This window comes from Callorhinus ursinus, unplaced genomic scaffold, assembly GCF_003265705.2.
Source record: "Callorhinus ursinus isolate GAN/ISIS: 27379988/994484 unplaced genomic scaffold, GSC_fseal_2.0 scaffold3, whole genome shotgun sequence".
In the NCBI taxonomy this organism is placed as follows: Eukaryota; Metazoa; Chordata; class Mammalia; order Carnivora; family Otariidae; genus Callorhinus; species Callorhinus ursinus.
The window spans coordinates 15,321,619-15,343,031 of record NW_027397065.1 but is presented as its reverse complement, the minus strand read 5'-3'; the positions used below and the strand labels follow the sequence as shown (position 1 = coordinate 15,343,031).

Genomic DNA, 21,413 nt, shown 5'->3' with positions numbered 1-21,413 from the left:
TTTCTCTGTTTTGTTTGCTTTTTAATCTTATTTAGAAAATTTTTTGATAAACAGACAAGATCTGAATTTGTTAATTCTCTCAGTCTTTTCCTTCTTAATGTTTTCTTTGCACTTACAGTTAGAAGCCTTCTTTAGTCTAAAGTTGGATAAATTTTTGTTTTCCAATTCCAGATTAGTTTTAATGGAAGTGAAGGGAGGCGCAGTAGAAGTAGGAGATATTCCGGATCTGATAGTGACTCGATCTCAGAAAGGAAAAGGCCAAAGAAACGTGGAAGACCACGGACTATTCCTCGAGAGAATATCAAAGGATTTAGTGATGCAGAAATTCGGCGGTAAGATGACATAAGGCTATTTTACTTCAGCTTCCTTTTATTAGAAGGTGAAATTAAAATAGACAAATCCCACAATTTTCAGAGATTAAAATGAAAGTTTTAGAGAAGGCAAATATATGATAATTGTGTAGGGATTGAATGGTTTGCTTTTGGGTCTTCATTTATAGCTATGAAAAATAAAACTTGGTATGTGATCTCTGCATGTTATTTATTTATTGTTAGTCTACTTAGACTGCTAAATTTTTTTGGTTTTATTAAAAATATGGTTCAGAATAGTGGCCCTTTTGAAAATGAATGTATATTTTAGTACATTAGACTTATTTATTAAAATTTCTCCATTTATGACTCCCAACATTACTATTTTTATGTGGGAATACTGTAGTTTCATATTTTTCTAGTTTATTTTAACACTGAGGAGATGTGCTTTTTGAAAGTAACAATGTTAAAAGCATTTCTGATATGTCCAAGTAGGAATTGAGGTAAGATAGTCACGTAGGATAAATTACAGTTTTCTTTCAAAATATGTTTGTTCTTTATACACATTCATATAAGGGGACTGTGATAACAGCCTACTTTTGTTTATGTAATATTTTTGCTTATGAAATTTGTAAAAAGGTTTGCTCACTGTTATATTTTGAGAGTCTGTTGTTTCTTTCAAGCCATTGTAGTAACTCTTTTCTTTTAATCATAGACCTGACCGATAAAGTTCTTCCTCATTCTTTCTACCAGAAAACTAACTATATTGTTAGATTTTATTAAGGGTATTTTTATGACCACCTGATTTGCTGGACTTTCTGTCTTTAGTTGAAGAACATTTCAACTTCTACTTTTCCTGGATATTTTCCCTCATCCATCAACCACTTGGGTAGCTTTGTTCTTAAGTAAAATTTTTATTTTCCATTGTTGGTATTATGCCATACATCTGAAATAAAGCTATTATTCAGTAAACTTTTATCAATACTTGGAATGTGAGGAGGTGTAGTATGGTTGACAATTCTGGACACACTTCCTGTGGTAGCCTTGAACTTGTCTTGTGAAAATAATAAAGTAATTTCTAAAATAAAATTTAGTTTCTATTGTTTTATTTATATTGGTTTCTAAACATCATCGTGGGTGTTAAAATATGTCTTGCTTGGTATATCTTAATGTTTTAACATTTTTGTCTTTAGCATAGTTTATTCATTTGTGTTGGTATGGTAACAGTGCCTTGAATTAATTTTTGTACTAACAACTGTTTTCTTTATTTCTATGTATTTATAAATCTATTTTTTAATGAATAGTGAAACCCACACTTAAACCAAACAATTATTTTCTGTTAGGTTTATCAAGAGTTACAAGAAATTTGGTGGCCCTCTGGAAAGGTAAATATGTTTGTCATTCTCATAGAATTACAGAATGTGTGTTTACATGCTGTCAACTTTATTTATATACACTACTATTGGGTTTAGCTACTTTGTTAAATTTGCTTTAAAAATCATAGCATTAGTCTGTAGAAAGCAAATTTCAGATTCTTTAAAAGGTTTTCATATTCTTAATTCTCTCTAGGCTCTAAAATTTTATCTACAATGAAGTTTTCTATAAAATATGTATGTCTGTAAAATACTCAACATTTTATAATTGTACTTTTCAAATGCTTTTATCCCATCTTTTTCATCCCAAACTTATAAATAGCAGATTTATCCTTTAGAGAAGGTGAGTTGCTAGCTTAGTCTTTTAACTTAAAGACCAGTTCTCTTTTCCCTTAGTAGGGAAATTTTCTTAAGTTTCCCTAATTACAGTTCCTTTTTATATGAACTATTAAAATTCAGAGTATCAGGACAGTCGTATGTGTGTGTTTTAAGTTAGTGGTTAATTTCAGTACATGTTGGTGATTTGAATATTCTTTTGTCCTTTGTTGTGGCAAGCCCAATGTCTGAACATACAGTGGCAAAGACTCAGATTGGCTCAGTTCTACTTTTTCTCTCCAAAACTCCCTCTTAAAGATACTCTGTTTTATTTTGAATATTTAGAGTTACTATACTGTATTTATCAAAAAAAAAATCCACATGTAACTGGACCTGTCCAGTTCAAGCCTGTGTTGTTCAAGGGTCATCTATATTACAATGCTTAACCACTTTAAAATTTAAGATTTGATCGGTTATGAAAAGCTTTTACAGAATTATTACATAATCTTTAAGTTGGAAGCATACCATTTTTTTCTATAATGAATTAATTGGTTAACTTTATTATTCTTAGATACATAAATGAATTGTTTCCCTGCCAAATTTTTTAAACATTTTTTGAACTCCTTTTTTATGTATCTTGTGCCAGTTATGTGAACTAGACTTTGTAGGGCATGTAGAGTGACTTGTAGAGCTTGAGACAGGGTGAAACTTATTCTCTCTTAAATGGCACCACTTTATTCTGCATATTTACCTGAAAATTGATTTATTTCATTAACAGATTAGATGCAATTGCTCGGGATGCTGAATTAGTTGATAAGTCAGAGACAGACCTCAGACGACTAGGAGAATTGGTGCATAATGGTTGCATTAAAGCTTTAAAGGATAATTCTTCAGGAACAGAACGAACAGGTAATATTAAAGTGAGAGTGATATAAAGAGAGGTAAATGGAAGTTTCACATAATGCTTTTACTGAGTTAAGAGGTTATTATTATCATAGCCACCTATTCATTACTCTTTAAAGACGCTTTCAAAAACAAAGCAGGACCATTCCTGGGTAATAGGAAATGGGTAACAGAATTGTATTCTTGAAAGCAATAGAGTATGTCTAACTGTCTGGTGTATTCAAGCTAGTTGTTAATATCAGAAGTTACTGTATTTTTAGTATAGATGGCTGGGAAAAGATAGTGTACATATGTGATACTGGCTTTGGGCATAGTTACTTCATTATGCTTATTTTGTAATTTAACTAAATGAAAATATGTAGTTAAGATTTAGTAATAAGGTATACTGAAAAAAATTATGCTAGGCCACTTATTTAGAAGGTGACAGTATTAATAGATGTATCTTGTGCAATTGATAAAAATTATGGAAATGCTTTCTATGAAATGCTTTCTTTGAATCCACATCGGCTATATTATAATCTCTATAGTATGTACAGAAAAATCTTGTAGTGAAATTTAAGGTTTGCCAGCAGGTGCCACCCCCCAATAATAGAAACAAGTAGTACTTATATCTAAATAAGTGATGTTTATTAATATAAGTAATAGCATATCTTTGTATTTTGTAGAATTGTATATTTCATATTTTTTTATGTCTTGAAAAAAATTAAGGTGGTAGACTTGGAAAAGTGAAGGGTCCAACATTCCGAATATCAGGTGTACAGGTGAATGCCAAGCTTGTCATCTCCCATGAAGAAGAATTAATACCATTGCACAAATCCATTCCTTCAGATCCAGAAGAAAGAAAACAGTGAGTTGCTTACTTTATCCATTGTAAATTATTTGTTGTTATTCAATAATTTGGGTATGTATGTTATAAAAATGTCTTTTATGTCATTGGTTAGTTTGAATGGAATGTTTTTAAAAATAAAATAAGGCATAGTATTTTGAGGTTCCAATAACTTAAATATATTCTTCAAAATTAATTTTTAATATGGCAGTTAAAAACTTGACCATGGTTATTAACTTTGATATAGGTATACTATCCCATGCCACACAAAGGCAGCTCATTTTGATATAGACTGGGGCAAAGAAGATGATTCCAATTTGTTAATTGGTATCTACGAATACGGATATGGAAGCTGGGAAATGATTAAGATGGATCCTGACCTCAGTTTAACACACAAGGTACTTAGATATTTCTTGTGTCCGTTGACTACTGATGTTGAATTAGATTTTTGCTTTTTAAATTATGTTAGAAATAAACTTGATTGATAGGAAACCAAGGCTTTAACTAGCTGTATGACCTTGGCTTCTTGGTTTTCATGAAGGGGTTGAATTTAAATGATCTCTGAAATTTTGCTTTACCTCTGAAATTATATTTTTATTAAGGCATAGATGTATTTTTCTTTATATTACTAGGCTTAAAATAAAATTCTCATTCTGTCATATTATTCAAGACAATGAATATCATTTATTATCAAACAATGTTTAGAGGTTTTGTGATTTGATACTACCACAGCTAAAATCATTTCTTTGCCTAGACTGGAAAACACTGGAAGCATTGCCTTATTATCATTTATCTTTTTATATTTTACTTCTTCACAGTCACTTTTTTTTTTTTAAAGATTTTATTTATTTGTGAGAGAGAGAATGAGAGATAGAGAGCAGATAGAGAGCACGAGAGGGAAAGAGGGTTAGAGGGAGAAGCAGACTCCCTGCTGAGCAGGAAGCCCGATGTGGGACTCTATCCCAGGACTCCAGGATCATGACCTAAGCCGAAGGCAGTCGCTTAACCAACTGAGCCACCCAGGCGCCCTTCACAGTCATTTTGATATTGGTGTTTTGTCATTTGCTACCTCTGAAGCCAAACTTGAATAGCTTAAATTCCTACTGTAAAAATTTCTTCAGAGTGCATGCTTTGGGTCACCTAAATAGCTGATACATTGTACTTGAGGAATATTTGTATACTTTATATATACTGTTATTCAGAGAGGAAAGAAATCTAAAAATCCTGTAATGTTTAATAACACTGGATGCTAAATACACTTGTATATTTGAAAGAAAATTTTAACCTCACACTTTGTATTATTATTTTGAATGGAAGGATTTTTTTTTTCATATATTTATTTAGAACTCATTCCCAGGCAAATGAAATCTTTGTGGTGGTGTAGTATAAAAAAATGTATTTTGCATTCTTAGTTGTTATTCCTACAAATTTTAACAGTTGTAACTTGCAAGTAAATTATATGTATTTCTTTAAATGAGTAAGCCTTTTTTATAGGCAATAAATTTCTCATTTATTAAAGACAACCTGAAAAAATTAATTTCTTTTCAGATTCTTCCTGATGATCCTGATAAAAAACCACAAGCAAAGCAGTTGCAGACACGTGCAGACTACCTCATCAAATTACTTAGTAGAGATCTTGCAAAAAGAGAAGCTCAGAGACTTTCTGGTGCAGTAAGTTAAAATTTAGATGTTTAAAGAGCAGTTTACTTTTCAGTAAGATAAATTTAGTTTACTAATAGCCCTACACATTTGAGGCTAATACGACCTTATAACTGTATTTTTCTGTAATTTGGTAACTTTAATTGCATATTGTGATATTTTGCCTTAAGTTATCTCTGCATTCCTGTTAAAACTGGTTAAGTCCTATCTTTCGGAAGTGGGATCCTGTTTTTTTTTTTTTTCTCTAGTGTTTAGATAGGTACTGGGGGCAACTTGTTTAGAGTGGTATACTTTTTAAGGGGTCAAGCCTCTATTACTGTTTCATTTGGTGTTACTGGAGAGCTGAAGGTACAGCATAAAGATCCCTGAGCTTATTTATTGGGGAGGGGCCAAAAAAGTAGGAAGAATACACTGAAGAAGAGGTGATTAGAAACTAACAGCCTTTAACCATTTGCATTATAACCACAATGTCAGTAACTATGTACCAATAAAAATATTTCTAATGCTATCTCTGGTAGGATCAAATTTAGTTTAAGATAATAGTAATTTAGGAAGGTGAAAAACCTTCCTTCTGTTTCTTTCAACGTCCACTTTTCTCTAATCCTTTTTGAAAGGAATAATTAGTTATAGTTAGTATCTGTTATTCATAATATGTACTTGATTCATTAAGTTATATCACTTTTGTTGACTTTCCAAGATTGGTGTAGCTTACTACCATTAGACTAAGGATTGGGTAGGAATATGTGTTCTTTTAGCTTTTCAGATTTAGTATTTAAGAAATTTTTTTTCGACTGAATCTGTGGAGTTGGTTAGAATAAAAATAATTATTTTTAGGGAGGGTCAAAGAGGAGGAAAGCAAGAACTAAGAAGAATAAAGCAATGAAGTCTATAAAAGTGAAAGAAGAAATAAAGAGTGATTCTTCGCCCCTGCCTTCAGAGAAGTCCGATGAAGATGATGATAAGGTAAGAATGTGTTTTAGAAAAACAGACTTATATTAGAAAGGGACATAGCATGTTTTAGTATACTTGACATTTAAAATTTGAACTAAGACTTGAAATTTTACTTTTAGGTATTTTGAAGTTCCTTTTTTGTAGTTCATTACATAGTCTCATGTATGGAACAGAATTCTACTCATCTAATAAGAATATCACTAAGAGGGATATAGAGCAAAGGTCCTTCCTTTTCAAACATTTGCCATTTAAATGAGGTTCTGTTTCCATTAATTTTATTTTGAATTTTGAATGGGACCGGCTTACTTTAGTTTTTATAGGAAGGTGAACATTGCATGTATCATTATTAATGGGATTCTAGATTATTTCTTTCTGAATCCACATACGTGCAATCCGTAGTCATGCAAAGAAAAGAAATTAGTCTTTGTCAAGATTTGGTTAGTAATACATTGGCCATACTTGCACTTTTCAGGATGAGATCACTTCTGTGAAACATCCAAATAAAAAAATTAAAACAGAAAGAGACAGTGAAGAAAGACCTGAGCCAGATGTTTTTATAAAGAAGGAATCAGAAGAAAAGAGGGAAGCAAAAGAAAAAGAGAATAAAAGAGAACTTAAGAGGGAGATAAAAGAAAAAGAGGATAAGAAAGATATAAAGGAAAAAGATTTTAAAGAGAAAAGAGAAAACAGAGTAAAAGAAGCTATACAGAAAGAAAAAGACATAAAGGAAGAAAAGGTATGCAAATCATAATGTAAAACTTAGAAAGTGACACAATCAGCATATTTACATTTTAGGAAAATAAATTGCCTGTCAGCCCAGATTAGCCTGAATAACTGAGTTCTTTAAAAATACATGTGGGTATCTAGAAAAGGAGAAAAATAGGTTTGAATCTTTTTTTTTTTTTGAATGCTTTACGTATTAGGGTAACATTACAGAGTAGATTTATTTTTGGTTTCCCAGAAAGATAAAATAGAGTATGGAATGTGAACAAACTATTGTAGAATAAAGAGATATTAATTGTTTTCTGGAAGTGTTAATCATTTCACCTTTGTTTTTGTTGAATTTTTGTTCTTATTTTCTCTTTTTCTTTAGTTGAGCGAATCCAAGTCTGATAGCAAGGAAAGATCCAAGAAATCTTCAGTGTCAGATGCTCCAGTTCATATCACCGCAAGTGGTGAACCAGTTCCCATATCTGAAGAATCTGAAGAGCTAGATCAGAAGACATTCAGCATTGTAAGTAGTAGACTTGCTGGTTATTAATAAGAATTCATATAATATTTTATGTTAATTGGCAGTTTTATCTTTTGGAGCTTTTTAATTTAGAAGTGTATTTGAATTGGGCAGTACTGCAGTTCAGATTGATAAAGGCAATAAATTTAAATTTTGAAAGTTATCTCAAATTTAGAATTAACTTGGAAAAACTTTTTAATAAATTAAAGACTTTAAGGAGAGGCATTTAGGGAATACTTGGAGCAAATTTTTTCCCCTTCAGCTTTAGAATTGTAAACTACTCTGTTCCTGAACCTTTTATCTTTGTAACATCACTTCTTACCTACAGTGAAGAACTAGCTTTTTTTCCCAATCTTTTATAGACCAGTATTCTTAGAAAGTACAATAAAAACAAATAGTGAAAATATTTCATTAGAAAAGTGAAAATAAGGAAAAAAATGCACAATGTAAGCCCCGTTATGTTACTAGATTCAGTAGACGTAAAATTGCACTGTCAAATTGATACAAAGGTTTCTAAAATTTCTGTACCTATTCCGCCTTGTGGACTAGTACAGGTTCATAGGCCACTTTAAGTAACACTGGTCTAAAAAATACTCGTTTTACATGCTGTCATGCTTTTATGTTCATCAAAGTCAGGGAGGATCTATCTTGGCCTCTTTCCAAATGAGTTATTTACTGGATATAATCAGGAACCCAAAATAGTCTCAACTGAAATTAATTGTGATAAATATTTTGAGGAAAACTTTATAGTGATGTTGTAGCATGGGAAAGCAGTTATGTGTAGCAATTGAATGTACTGGCTCTGGAGCCAGAGTGCTGCTGTTAGGAAAGCAGAAGAATTGATACATGGAAAGGTTTCAGCTAGTGCTTCGCTCAAAAAATTGGTAGTGGTTGGGGTGGATGTTGTTATTGAATATAGACATCCCAGCAGATTGATTGATAAAGGACTAAAAAGTCCAGATACAGAGCAAAATCAGGAAAGAGTAGTAATGTTACTAGAGAAAAAAGACTGAATGATATGAGACAGGTACAAATTATCCTTCAATAAGAGATATGTTATTATTGGTAGCACCTAAAGGGAAAATTTATAGTCTGATATAAATGTATCTTGTTTATATACAGTTACAGTGTGCACAAATACATGTAAATATATATTTGTATAAGATATTTCCTCTTTGGGGTGCCTGAGTGTCTCAGTTGGTTAAGCTTCCGACTCTTGATTTGGCTCGGGTCATGATCCCTCTTACACATGCAAGTACGCATGCTCTCTCTCTCTCTAAAAAGATAAAATCTTTAAAAAAAAAAAATATTTCCTCTTTAGGATCTCTAAAATCTGCATTTTTTGCTGTTTGGGTGTAGTCTTAAGTCAGTTTTATTGCTAATATTAAATGCTATACTTGAAAGATGGAAATTTTCACTTCTAAAATCATGTTTTTGTTTTACCTCTTACACCATTCTAGATGCCCAGGTTACCTTCTTGCCTCATTTCTTCTACTTTGTACCCTAACTAGAGAATGTTGATCAATGAACCCATTTATACATTCCTGCTAATTCTGTGGCATGCCCTGATGTAGCTTCAAATATTTTTCATGCTCTTTAAGTGTAGTAGTTCCTTACCACAGTTTTTCTCTCCTCCTCACTTTTGGCTGTTTACATCCCTCCAGTCCCTAAGAATGTTGGGATAGTCAGAATAAGCTACTCTTGTTCCTGTCTTCCATCTTACTTGAACATATCTCTGGACTTTTCATCTTTTTATCCCTTCAGGTTTACATGCTGATTCCTTAGCATCTTTTTAAGGTTAACCTTTCTGTTTGTGACCTGGTTCTTAATCTAGCCTCTCTATCCATTTTCTGTTGATTTTTTTTAAAAAGCCTTTCTATTGGGTGGGAATAAGGAGGTGGTGTGCTTTTGCTTTTCTGAAGTGAAGACTGAACTCTTCTTTGAACTGCTTCCCTTACTCTGCCTGTTCATTACTGAAAGGTGAAATTGTACCTCTTGCCACCTTTCTTTGCCTAAATTTCCTCCTTAGCCTTCTGACTTGTTCATTTAACTGCTGAAATGGAAAACTTCCTTTGTACCCAGAGCACCGAGTTTCTTCTCCCTTAACTTTCATGATTGATCTTAAAATCGCTTGTATTACGGAAATGAAGAATGGAATAGTTTTAAACATGGACTCTGGAGCCAGACTTTCTGAGCTTGCATGATTAGGATTTTACTGCTATATAAATTTTATTTGGGACTAGCTCTGACTGTTAAACTCAACGGCCTTTTCTTGGTCTTCATTTTCCTTCCTTCACATCTTTGCCTAATTTGACACCTCTTGATTTTCTTTGTGTCTTAATGATTTGTCTCCTAAATGTCATTTATAATTTAACAGTTAAGAAAGAGTACAACCTTTGAGGTCAGACCTGGGTTTGACAGATGTCATTTCACTCTGAGCTTCAGTTTCTTCGATAAAATAGTGTTGCATAGATCTACTACCAGAATCAAATGAGGTGCCTTTACACAACACATAGCTTCTGATACCTAATAGGTGCTTTATAAATATTTGTTATCATTGCTCCAATTCCCAGCTTCAGACCTTGGCCTTAACATAGACTTTAGTCATGAATTACTCCTTTTTTCTTTATCGCTATCAATGAGCAAATCATATTGGCTCTTCCATACTACTTGAAGCTACAGCCATCTCTGCCCTCGATTATTTCAATAGCTTCATAGCTGTTTTTCACTGCTCCCCACTCTTCTTGTTCTTACACCCTTTTTGTTCCTCGGTGCATACTCCACACAGCAACCAGAGTGATAATGACTGTTACAGAGAGGGTCGAGTCACCCCCTCTTATTTTTTTGCTTCAAATCCTTGAGTGGCTTTCCCTCACTCGGGATGAAAGATTCATGATAATAGGCTAAAAGATACTGCACCTGGTTTATTATTCCCTTCATCTCTTGCTACTTCCCTCACTCAGTAGGTCCCAGCCATGCTGGCATTTATACTATGCCTTTGAACATACAAGTTTTAGAACATAGGTACTTGTTTGTTCCTCTGCTCAAAAGTGACTTACTCCCTCATTTTCTCTAGATATATGCTCAAACATCACTCTTCTCTGAAGTCTTACGTGAAGGAGGAATCTTTCTCCTTTTTCTTGCTTTATTTTTCTTTATCACAGTTGTCACCATCCAACATGCTGCATCTTGGTTCTTTATTGGCTCTTTTCTCCTAGTAGAGTACAGGTTCCGCAAAGGCAAATCTCTTGTATTTACTGCTCCGTTTCCTGGGTCTGGGACAATGCTGAGAACATGGTATGCACTCAAATTATATACATTTTATGAATCATTTTCTAGCAGAATATAAACTACCAAAATCGAGCAAGAAGCAGGAAATGTAGAGAACAGATAGGAATAATGCTAAAAATTAGAAAGAAAAAGATTTCCCCTTTTTAAAAAAAGACATCAGGCCTGGCTGAGTTCTAATATTACTTAAATTATTCCTGACAGAAGATGGATAACTTCCAAGTGGTTTGGACAAATAGGTCAGTAAAACAGAATAAAATACTCAGAAATGATTTCATACATATAGACACTTAATAATGACTGGCCCTTCCACAGCAGTGATATGAGGATTTCTTCTTTAAATAAATGGCGTTGGATCAGCTAAATATATTGTCTGTAGTTGATCATCCTTAACATTCCTGGAACTAACCCAACTTTGCTACTTGAGGATATAATTATCGTTCATTTTAAATTTGTTTTGCATTTGGATACATAAATAAAATTTACGTATAGTTTGCTTTTTTAGTAATCACTAGTTTTGGCTTAAGGTTATAGCGTTTATTGCACGTGTTGGACTTTAACTGAATCATACAGTTTTTGATACATCATCCTTTTATTGGCATGCCAGTGATATGTAGGCCAAGGAAAAGGTTGGCTCCTATCAAGCATCCCCAATTCCCTGACCAACCAAAATATTATAAGAGCAAAATTCATTAGCTACTTTCTTTTTCTTACTTTCCAAAGGTTTAGAAGAATAGACAGTTTATCCTTATAGCTATATTGGTTTTAATAGCTTTGCCAGCATATTTTATTTTATGGAGATCCTTATTTATTTTTTTTTTTACATTTTACTCTATATTAGAGTGAATCTAGGATACTAAGTTGTGTTCTGAGTTATATTATTTTTTAACATTCTGTGTTTAAGACTGCTTAATGATGTGTTACAGGGTATAAAATAACCATTTTTACAGAAGGTAAATAAACCCAAAGCTTTCACATACAGAAAGATTGAATTTAAATGATAATGGAAAACCTTACTTTCTGAAGAAAATCTGAGAGGAAAAACCCTGATATTTAAGAGCTGTGAGGCAAGCTTTAATGCTTTTTTGGCATCAAACTGTGCTGTGTTTACTCATATCGATATCATTTGAAGGAAGTAGATCTTTGTTGAATTCTTATTTTTAATACATGTTATTTTCCCATTTTAAAGTGTAAAGAAAGGATGAGGCCTGTCAAAGCAGCTTTGAAACAACTTGATAGGCCTGAAAAAGGCCTTTCAGAAAGAGAACAACTGGAGCATACTAGACAGTGTTTAATAAAAATTGGAGACCATATCACAGAATGTCTGAAAGAGTATACAAATCCTGAACAAATCAAGCAGTGGAGAAAGTAAGTGATGTACTTTTCAGGAAATGTTAAATTTGTAATTATGTAACCATCTATTTGTGTCTTATATTTCAATTTATTTTTCTTATTCTGAAGTTTAGGTAACAAAATTATGTTTAAAGAGGTAATCTGAGGGTGATTGTTTTCATTTTTTTCCTTTAACTTTAAAGCTTTTATTTCTGAATGATTGCTTTAATTATACATCATGATAAACCACAGATGGCACCTCTTCCTTTAAATACAGTATAGTGAAGGGGTGCCTGGGGGGTTAAGCATCTAACTTCAGCTCAGGTCATGATCCCAGAATCCTGGGATTGAGCCCTGCATTGGGCTTCATGCTCAGTGGGGACTCTGCTTATCTCTCTCCCTGTGCCCCTCTACCTGCCTGTGCTCGCATGTGCTTAATTCTTTCTCTCTCTCAAATAATTACAGTCTTAAAAAAAAAAAAAAAAGGGAAGTGAAAACTGTTTCAATAAAATTCAGGTTGCATTTTATTTTTAGAAATTTCTAGTTTGCCGAATTTTTCTTAGTAATAACTTTAGAATTTGCAGTACCAAATAAATTTATTGTTACATAAATTTGCAATTCATCTTCCAGGTATAAGTATACAGCCTTGTAAAAATTAATATTCTCAGGCAGTGTAAAATGCAGATTTTTATTTTCCCCTTTCTTTTAGAAGCAGCAGCAACACAGTTGGTCTTAAAATTGTAAATCTGAGCTGCTATAATATTATACAAATCACTTAATGACTGCCAGACCCAGATCGGTGTTAAGTCAAGCTACTAGACAAGTTAGGAATACTACAGAATGACCATGACCCAGTCATATCAGTTTATTAGCCTGCTGATTTCCTTGCTCTAGGCAGTGCAGCTACACATCAAAGCAAAAAACTGTATGATGATAATGACATATTTCTGAAGGACTGATGATTACACTGAAGATTCTGTCCTTGTCGCCTTTCTCCTTAAAATCAACCATGACCCATGTTAGAGAAGGAGACAGGAAGTTGATTATGATCACTAGGCTTTTGAAAACAAATGAAACTGAGCTATCATGTCTGAAGACATGCATGGACAATAATAATAGCCTGAAGTTAATGTGTTTATAATGCCATGGAATGATTCCTGGAGTTGGCATCAGAAGACATGCTTGGTCCCCATATTGGCTAATTATTGGCTTTGTGACCTTGAACAGTTACAGAATATCTCTGAGCCTACTAGTAATCATCCGCAAAATAACATCATCTGTACTTGATATCCTTTATAAACTATATATAAGGGACTGTATATTTTTCAGTTGAATGATAATGATAAGGTATAGTAGGAGGGGCACCTGGTGCCTCAGTATATTCAGTTAAGCATCTGACTCTGGATTTTGGCTCAGGTTGTGATCTCAGGGTCCTGGGATCAAGCCCTCTCCCTCTGCCCCTCCCCCTGCTCACTCTCTCTCTGTCTGAAATAAATAAATGAATCTTAAAAAAAAGATGATAAGAGGAAGGAGAGGAAATAATCCTAAAGTACTATATTGTCTGGCTTAATCTTTTATTTATAGCTGAAATAACATATACTGGAGTTTTAATGCTTTCTTTAGATACTCTAAAACAGAATTCTATACATCTCAAGCTCTTTCAACTCATGATGTCCCTCAAACCACAGAACCATAGAACAGGGATACAGTAAAGTTCAATTTTATATATATATATATATAATCTATATATATATATAGATAATATATATATAATTTATATATATATTAGGCTTAAATGGAAATATAGCCACATTCTCTTTTTATATTCAAGATCCAAAGTTAAAGTTTCTCTGTTCATGGCTCCCATATAGTTGCTCTTTAACACATTCTTTAGGACCCTTCTTAAACAAGCTTAATCCACATTATCTGATTGTATCTTTAGTCAGACTACTAACATAGCTTGTTTCTTTTATACTAATATAAGTCATAATATAAGTCCCTTCCTGATTTGTAAGTTTACATTTTTTTTTGGTTTCAAATTAGGATGGATTACTATTTTCACTCTAAAAGATTATAAAATAGGGGATTTGGAAGAGAAGTAAAACTTAATGTTTAGTTTCATTTTGGAGTCTTACCCATATGGGGGAACCTGGCTGGCTCCATCATTGGAGCATACAACTCTTGATCTTAGGGTTGTGAGTTCAGTATTGGGTGTAGAGATTACTTTAAAACAAAAAAAAAGATTGGAGTTTTAGCCATATAAAGTTTTTAAAAATACTAGAAATAATGTCCTTAGACTTAGTTCCATAGAAGGCTAAGTATGTGTGTTTCTATCTAGAGGTTAGGGGGTTCCATGAAAAATCTAAATATTTTCCGCCAGACTAATTTACCTGTTCTTCTTCTAGAAACCTGTGGATTTTTGTATCTAAGTTTACGGAGTTTGATGCAAGAAAATTACATAAATTATATAAACATGCTATTAAAAAACGGCAGGAATCTCAGGTAAATTAATGCATCATATTTTTCCCTTTATGTTACTAAAACTGAGACATACTTCCTTATAGAAGAATTCAATTAATAAATAGAAGGAATGAAGGAAATACAAAATCACTGTTAGAGCACAATAAAAGTTGTTACAGGTAGGATCTTCTGAAGGAAGCTAAAATTAGTGGGCATGAAAACAAGATAATGGCATAGACTAAGAGTATCTCCTCCAAGTTGTTTAATAACCACCTTAAACATTTGATCATAGTTAACATCATAAACCCTCATTACATGCACTAAGAAAGGTACATCACTTTTATGGAATTCTTGGCAAAAATATGCATACCCTTAGTTTGGTCATGAGAAAAATATCAGACAAACCCCAAATGAAAGATATTCTACAGAATAACTGTTTAGTACTCTACGAAAGTGTCCAGGTCATCGAAGACAAGAAAAAAACTAAAAATCTTTCCTAGATTGGAGGAAACTAAGAAAACATGAAAACTCAGTGTTAATATGGAATACCAGATTGGATCCTGGAGCAGAAAAAAGACTTTAGTGGGAAAATGCAGAATTTGAATAAAGTTTCTAGTTCAGTTCATAGTATTGTACCAGTGTTCATTACTCAGTTTTGATTATGCTGTGGTGTTGTGTAAGATATTAACGTTAGGAGAAGCTGGGTAAAGGGCATATGGGAACTCTAGGTACTATTTTTGCAGCTTTTCTGTAAGTCTAAAAGTCTTTCAAAGTCAAATTTTTAAGAAAGTCATGGGACAAATAGTCTATGCTTTAAAAAAAGGTATCTGGAAGTGATACATGTATACATTCTAATATATGAGGACTTCTTTCAGCATCAGAATTTTCTTTTTAGGGTTTTTTTTTTTTCTTTTTCCTATTTTGTAAGGGTATTTGAAGCCACTTAAAAGATTCTTACCTATGTGCATTTATTTTAGCAAAATAATGACCAGAACAGCAACTTGAATGCTCAAGTGATTAGAAATCCAGGTAAGTGTTACTAATTGTTTTAGAAAGTAAATTTAAAAATTGTTTTCCTCTTTCAGGTTTGTTTTACATGATACATACCCACATTTCTATATCGAATCTCTTATCTTAAAGAGTAATTCTTTTTAGCTAATTAACCTTTCCATAAATCAACCTTTTGTCAGTTTCTAGAATTTATAGAATAATTGTTAAAGTGAATGTATTTTTTAAAAATATTTCGAATAATAATGTATTCTATTGGTGCAAGAGTCACAAAAGTATAGTCTGAGAAGAAAATGGGCCTTAAATTTTTCAGTTATATTTTTTCACATTTCAGAATTCAGTAACCCTTTTGTAGGCCTTACTATACTGCCTTTATAGACCATTTCTAAAGTCTTTAACTGTCTGTTGTGCAACTGATTTTGTTTTTCTGGAGTTGAAATAGGAGTTCTTATAACCTAGCAGCAAAGTTAATTTGGTTACCATGTTTTTGTTTTACATCATTAACAAAAGCTGTATTCTTTTCTCTAACAGATGTGGAAAGATTAAAAGAGAATACAAATCACGATGATAGCAGCAGGGACAGTTATTCATCTGACAGACACTTATCTCAATATCATGATCATCATAAAGACCGACATCAGGGAGATTCTTACAAAAAGACTGACTCTAGGAAAAGACCCTATTCTTCTTTTAGCAATGGTAAAGATCATCGTGACTGGGATCATTACAAGCAGGAAAGCAGGTAAATTGGACAATTAGTTTTGAAATTTTGCTTATTCATGTCTTTTCTTTAATTTACAATAGTTTTAGTCAATTCAGTATTCAGGTAATCATAACAAATCTTAAGTGAAATAAAGGTGTTTGTTTACAAATAGAAAAACTGGTACATAGCACTTTTTGTTAATATTGAGAACTGAATTTCTGTAAATTTTTTTTAATTCTAAATTTAAGATCAACATGTGCAGTAAGAGATGAAAGTATAGGGAGTTCTATAATTAATAAGTCATAAGATTCATTTTTGTTGGTGTTAGGAGAATATTGGCTCAAATATTCCTCAAAATACAATAATAGAGTAAAATAAAAGCTCAATCGAATATGACTGAAATTTGGGGGGGGGTTCTGTGTTCCATTTCATTAAAAAAAATAGGGGAAGAATTAACTCACGTGAAAATGCTTTACTGAGTTTAAACTTAATCACAGCAATCTGTGAAGTCTTGAAATCAGGAAGGTTTCTCTGTTTATTGTTATTTGAAGCCTTTAAGTAGTAAACAACCTAAATAATAACAACAAAATACATTTGGTAAAGGAATATTTTCATAAGTTAATGATAATTATGAAAAGCAAAAGAAAAAACAGAAGAATAAGTAAAAGATCAGAAATAAAGAAATTAGTAGATTTTCTTTGCATTTTAGTTGTGCTCACTACAATAATTCCTTCTGTAATAGAAGCACAGTCATTGAATACATCAATTATAGAATGTCTCTTCCAATTAGAAAAGGGCACATGAAATGAAAAGTTCTATTTGTAGTAGTAAATTTTTATAATTTCACAGGCTTATAGAACATAATTTATGTTTTTTATAACAATGACCTTTCCCCAACTAATGAAAATTCCCTTCCCGCAAATTAGTTCACAGACTGCATTTTAGAGGTTTTTATTTTTTTTCTGCCTTAGAGGTTCATAAAAGGCTCTGATTTCAAGGGTATTCTAGATCGTTATCTTAATCCTCACTTCCAGATAACTAAGATGCATTAGTACAGTTTTTGCATAGAATGAAGCGTAGCAACCTTATTGAAAAATGGGCATGTGAGCTAAGTGAAATAACTCAGAGAAAGACAAATACCATATGATTTCACTTGTGTCTGGAATCTTAAAAAAAACAAAAACAATGAACAAACGACTCAGAAATAGAAAGAACAAACTGATGGTTGTCAGGAGGGAGGGGAATGGGGGGGATAAGTGAAATAGGTAAAGGGGATTAAGAGGTACAGACTTCCAGGTATAAAATAACTTGTGGGGATATAAAGTACAGCTAAGGAATAGTCAATATTGTAATAATTTTGGCGACCGTTGGTAACTACACTTAACCATGGTGGGCATTTCATAATGTGTTTAATTTCAAATCTCTGTGTTGTACACCTGAAACTAATGTGATATTGTACATCAATTACGCTTTAACTAAGAATAGAATTGTATTAAATAGTTAAAAAAATAATTAAAAAATAAAATAGGCATGCAAAATTAGATGCTGCCTGAGGTATTCTGTATGGTTCACTTTAGTTTTGTGAATTGAACGATTTTTCCAGAGAGGCATGCAGAGATAGGTCCAATAACTAAAGCTCACTTAGGAAGTTTTTGTAGTGAAACACAGAGCTTATATACAATTAAAAGGATGCCTTAAAGTATTTTTGTGTTTTATTTTTTAATAATTATTTTATTTGGAAACATTTAATTTGCATTATTAATTTAATTCCTAATTTGTCTTTTATTAGGTATTACAGTGATAGAGAGAAACACAGAAAACTGGATGATCACAGGAGTAGAGATCACAGGTCAAATTTGGAAGGAAGTTTAAAGGATAGATCTCATTCTGATCATCGTTCTCATTCAGATCATCGGTTACATTCAGACCATCGGGCAAGTTCTGAATATACACACCATAAATCTTCCAGGGATTATAGGTATCACTCAGATTGGCAAATGGACCACAGAGCTTCCAGTAGTGGCCCCAGATCACCACTAGATCAGAGATCTCCTTATGGCTCCAGATCTCCATTTGAACACTCAATTGAACACAAAAGTACACCTGAGCATACCTGGAGTAGTCGGAAAACATAACAAAAACTGATATTTTGTCTTTCTGGACTTTTCTTTTAGCCATATATCATAAACCAACACAGTAATTGCCTTACATGACTTGAAAGATATAAACAGATCTTCTATCAGTAGCAGTATTGTTACTTCTTTCCAGGATGCAAGGTCTATTATCCCAACAGAAGAGAAAATATTTTTATATTTAAGGATTATGCTGCACTGTACTACAAATACTGTAGTACTTTTTTTTTTTTTCTTTTTTAAAGAAATGGAAAATGTTTACTATTACAGGGACCTCAACACTGCCCTTCCATATAGGCTGGATAAAACTGTTTTTAAGTCAGTGATTTTAGACTGACCTCCATTTAAATTATGTTTGTATATGAACTTTACTCTGACCTGTGATCATGTTTCAGGAAGGAATGAAAGAGAGTTCTTTTCTTAATAAAAGAAAAAACACTCAAGGACTTTGTTCACTTTCCAAAGCTACTTGTTTACATTGTACACTGCGACCACCTTGCCGCTTTTCATCACAAGCTTGAATATTTAAATTCTGTACTTATATCTGTAAAATAGCCAGGAATTTCCTGTTTGTGAGCTATTATTATGCCTTTTTACACACACACACACACACACACACACACAAATGGCTGTAAATTATTGTAAATGGATTAAATGAGCTTTCCTTACTTCCTTTCCCTTCTCAGGCTTTTTTTGACTGTTCCTTTCCCTACCAACTCAGGCCTTCTTATCATTTAAAAATATCAGTGTAATAACACTTTTTAATGATTTGTCTTGATGGAATCATTGTTTAGAATGTAAAAAATGGGGAAAGGGGCCACTTAATTCCATTAGTCCTCTTTTTATATTGACTATTTTATTAGATACATGTTATTTCTTTTTTTTCTTTTTTAGTAAATATTGTGTTTGTAGTAACAAAATGGTGAGATAATATGTAAAATCTAAACTGCATGCTCTGGAAACATTTTTTTCAGATGCATTTGGTTTAAAAGGGTAGGTGTATGAACACTTTTCAGAATCCAAAATGGCCAAAAGTTATTGTAAATCCATTTGTTTTCCCTTTTCATGTGGGCAATAATGTCAAATGTGCTATGCAGCCAGGTAACATTTTAGATAAACTTGATTGACTTTTAATATAAACTGTTACAATGCACACTGATTGTATATAAAAACCTTATATATGACAAATTAAATTTAAGAAAAAGGATATGTGGGCTCCTGTAATTTTCTGCTGCATTCTTATTCCCTCAAGCACTTAACTTTTTTTTTTTTTTTTTAAGTAGTAACGTTTAGCTACCAGGAAGAAGGTATTTTGGTAAGCAGTTAACTATTGTTAATGTGTGGCACTACAGCTAAATCTGTTTTGAAGATTATATGAATCTGTGAAGTAAAATTTAGATCGTAGAAATCTTTGTTGGACTCTTGTTGGTTTCCTGCAGATTTTATTTTAGAAAGCCTTATATTTATTCACAGATTTTTATTTTGTTATATTCAGTGGGAATTTTTGAATCATGTAGCATACATTCTTGGATGTGTGCTGTGCTGTAGCAAATTTGAATCTTAACTTTGACAAATATAAGTATATTGGTATATGCCTATAATATTCTTAAATGTGTCCTGTTGATTAACTGTGGGAGCAATCTACGGAAATTTGTCCATAGATGGATGTAGTTTTTAAACATTTTCCTTTTATCCATTTAGGTCTAAAATTTTATGTGTACAAAACAAAGCTTTCCTCCCCCCCCTTTTTTTTGAGTAGTGATACCTCTTTTAGTTACCCTGGAAAATAATAATCTCTTTTTTCCTGGCATATCAGATAACATAGGAAGAATAACTCATTTTCTAAACATTAATTTATAATTAAATATAAAAGTGATTAAACAGTTTAGTGCCGGTACACATTTTTTAAGCTTTTCAACTTTTTTCCACATTTAGTATAAATGATTATTCCACAAGATAGCATTTAACAAAAAAATATAATACTTAATGAAATTCTAATTTTAACACAGTAAACAGATCAGGGTTGGCATTTTTAATTCATCATTTTGTAGCTGGGATATTTGCATTATATCCTATTGTACAGATTTCATAGAAGAACATTATTACATATTTTGAGGCAATGGAATGGGCTCTGATTTCTTAACAATGCCACATTTAGTTGAATATTTTAGTCACCTAATTAGTTGAGTTGAATGAAAAATCTAAAACTGTATGTAACATTAATTGATGGAAAATACGTTCATTATTTGTAAGAAGTCGCAATCCTGTAGAAGAGGAATAAGCCATAAATTTATTAAAACACAATGGAGAAGAACATTAGTGCATAGATATCACAGGGAACATTCTCTATAAAATATGCTTAAATTTTGTCTTTTACATGCTCATTCTGCTTTGCTATTTTTAACCATTTGTGTTTAAATTTTCAAGGGTGAGAGATTATGCATAGTACTGTACCAGTTAACCCTCCACTTTAATAATATACAATAAATGATTCTTATTAAAAGCAATGGCCTGTTTGCTTATAAAGAAAATATTCTTTGTTCAGGATATGTTAGAAAATAATTTTAGACTGGAAAGCTGTGGAAAACTGGAGTGTGAATGATTTGTTCATTTCAGAGTGAGTGGCTTAATAAAACAAACCTTTATAGCACAAAACATAGTAGATTACATATGTGATAATTTCTATAATCCGTTTTTGTAGTTAAGTAAGGAAAAGGTTGTATAGATACACTGATTGACACTGATTTCATTTCCATGAGATTTAAAGAATACTCACTGGGGTAATTGGCATAATTCCTGTTCGTTACTCTGTTTCCGACTAAGTAATAATGGAGTTTTATAGTTGTGATTTTTTTTTTTTTTTTTGCAAGGAGTGTAGTGATTTGGGGTGGGGGTAGGTGGTGGAAAAACAGCTAATTTTTAAA

At 32.3% G+C, this 21,413-nt stretch overlaps 1 protein-coding gene across 4 annotated transcripts in view; it reads left to right on the top strand.

Moving 5' to 3' along the window:
• The window catches only part of CHD1 (chromodomain helicase DNA binding protein 1), a 72,064-nt gene extending 51,072 nt beyond the window's left edge, over positions 1-20,992 (top strand). For 2 of the 4 annotated variants that reach the window (XM_025866838.2, XM_073888545.1), the window contains exons 24-36: positions 172-332; positions 1,652-1,693; positions 2,775-2,905; positions 3,608-3,746; positions 3,973-4,123; positions 5,274-5,396; positions 6,219-6,347; positions 7,429-7,569; positions 12,044-12,222; positions 14,592-14,688; positions 15,624-15,675; positions 16,186-16,396; positions 18,147-19,696. In XM_025866838.2, the coding sequence (XP_025722623.1) occupies positions 172-332; positions 1,652-1,693; positions 2,775-2,905; positions 3,608-3,746; positions 3,973-4,123; positions 5,274-5,396; positions 6,219-6,347; positions 7,429-7,569; positions 12,044-12,222; positions 14,592-14,688; positions 15,624-15,675; positions 16,186-16,396; positions 18,147-18,492 (1,902 nt within the window). In that variant the 3' untranslated portion in view covers positions 18,493-19,696. Of the gene's footprint in view, positions 1-171; positions 333-1,651; positions 1,694-2,774; positions 2,906-3,607; positions 3,747-3,972; positions 4,124-5,273; positions 5,397-6,218; positions 6,348-6,807; positions 7,072-7,428; positions 7,570-12,043; positions 12,223-14,591; positions 14,689-15,623; positions 15,676-16,185; positions 16,397-18,146 lie in introns of those variants that run through there. The other 2 variants (XM_025866840.2, XM_073888546.1) reach the window with 2 other exon arrangements.
• Positions 20,993-21,413: the final 421 nt, after the last annotated feature.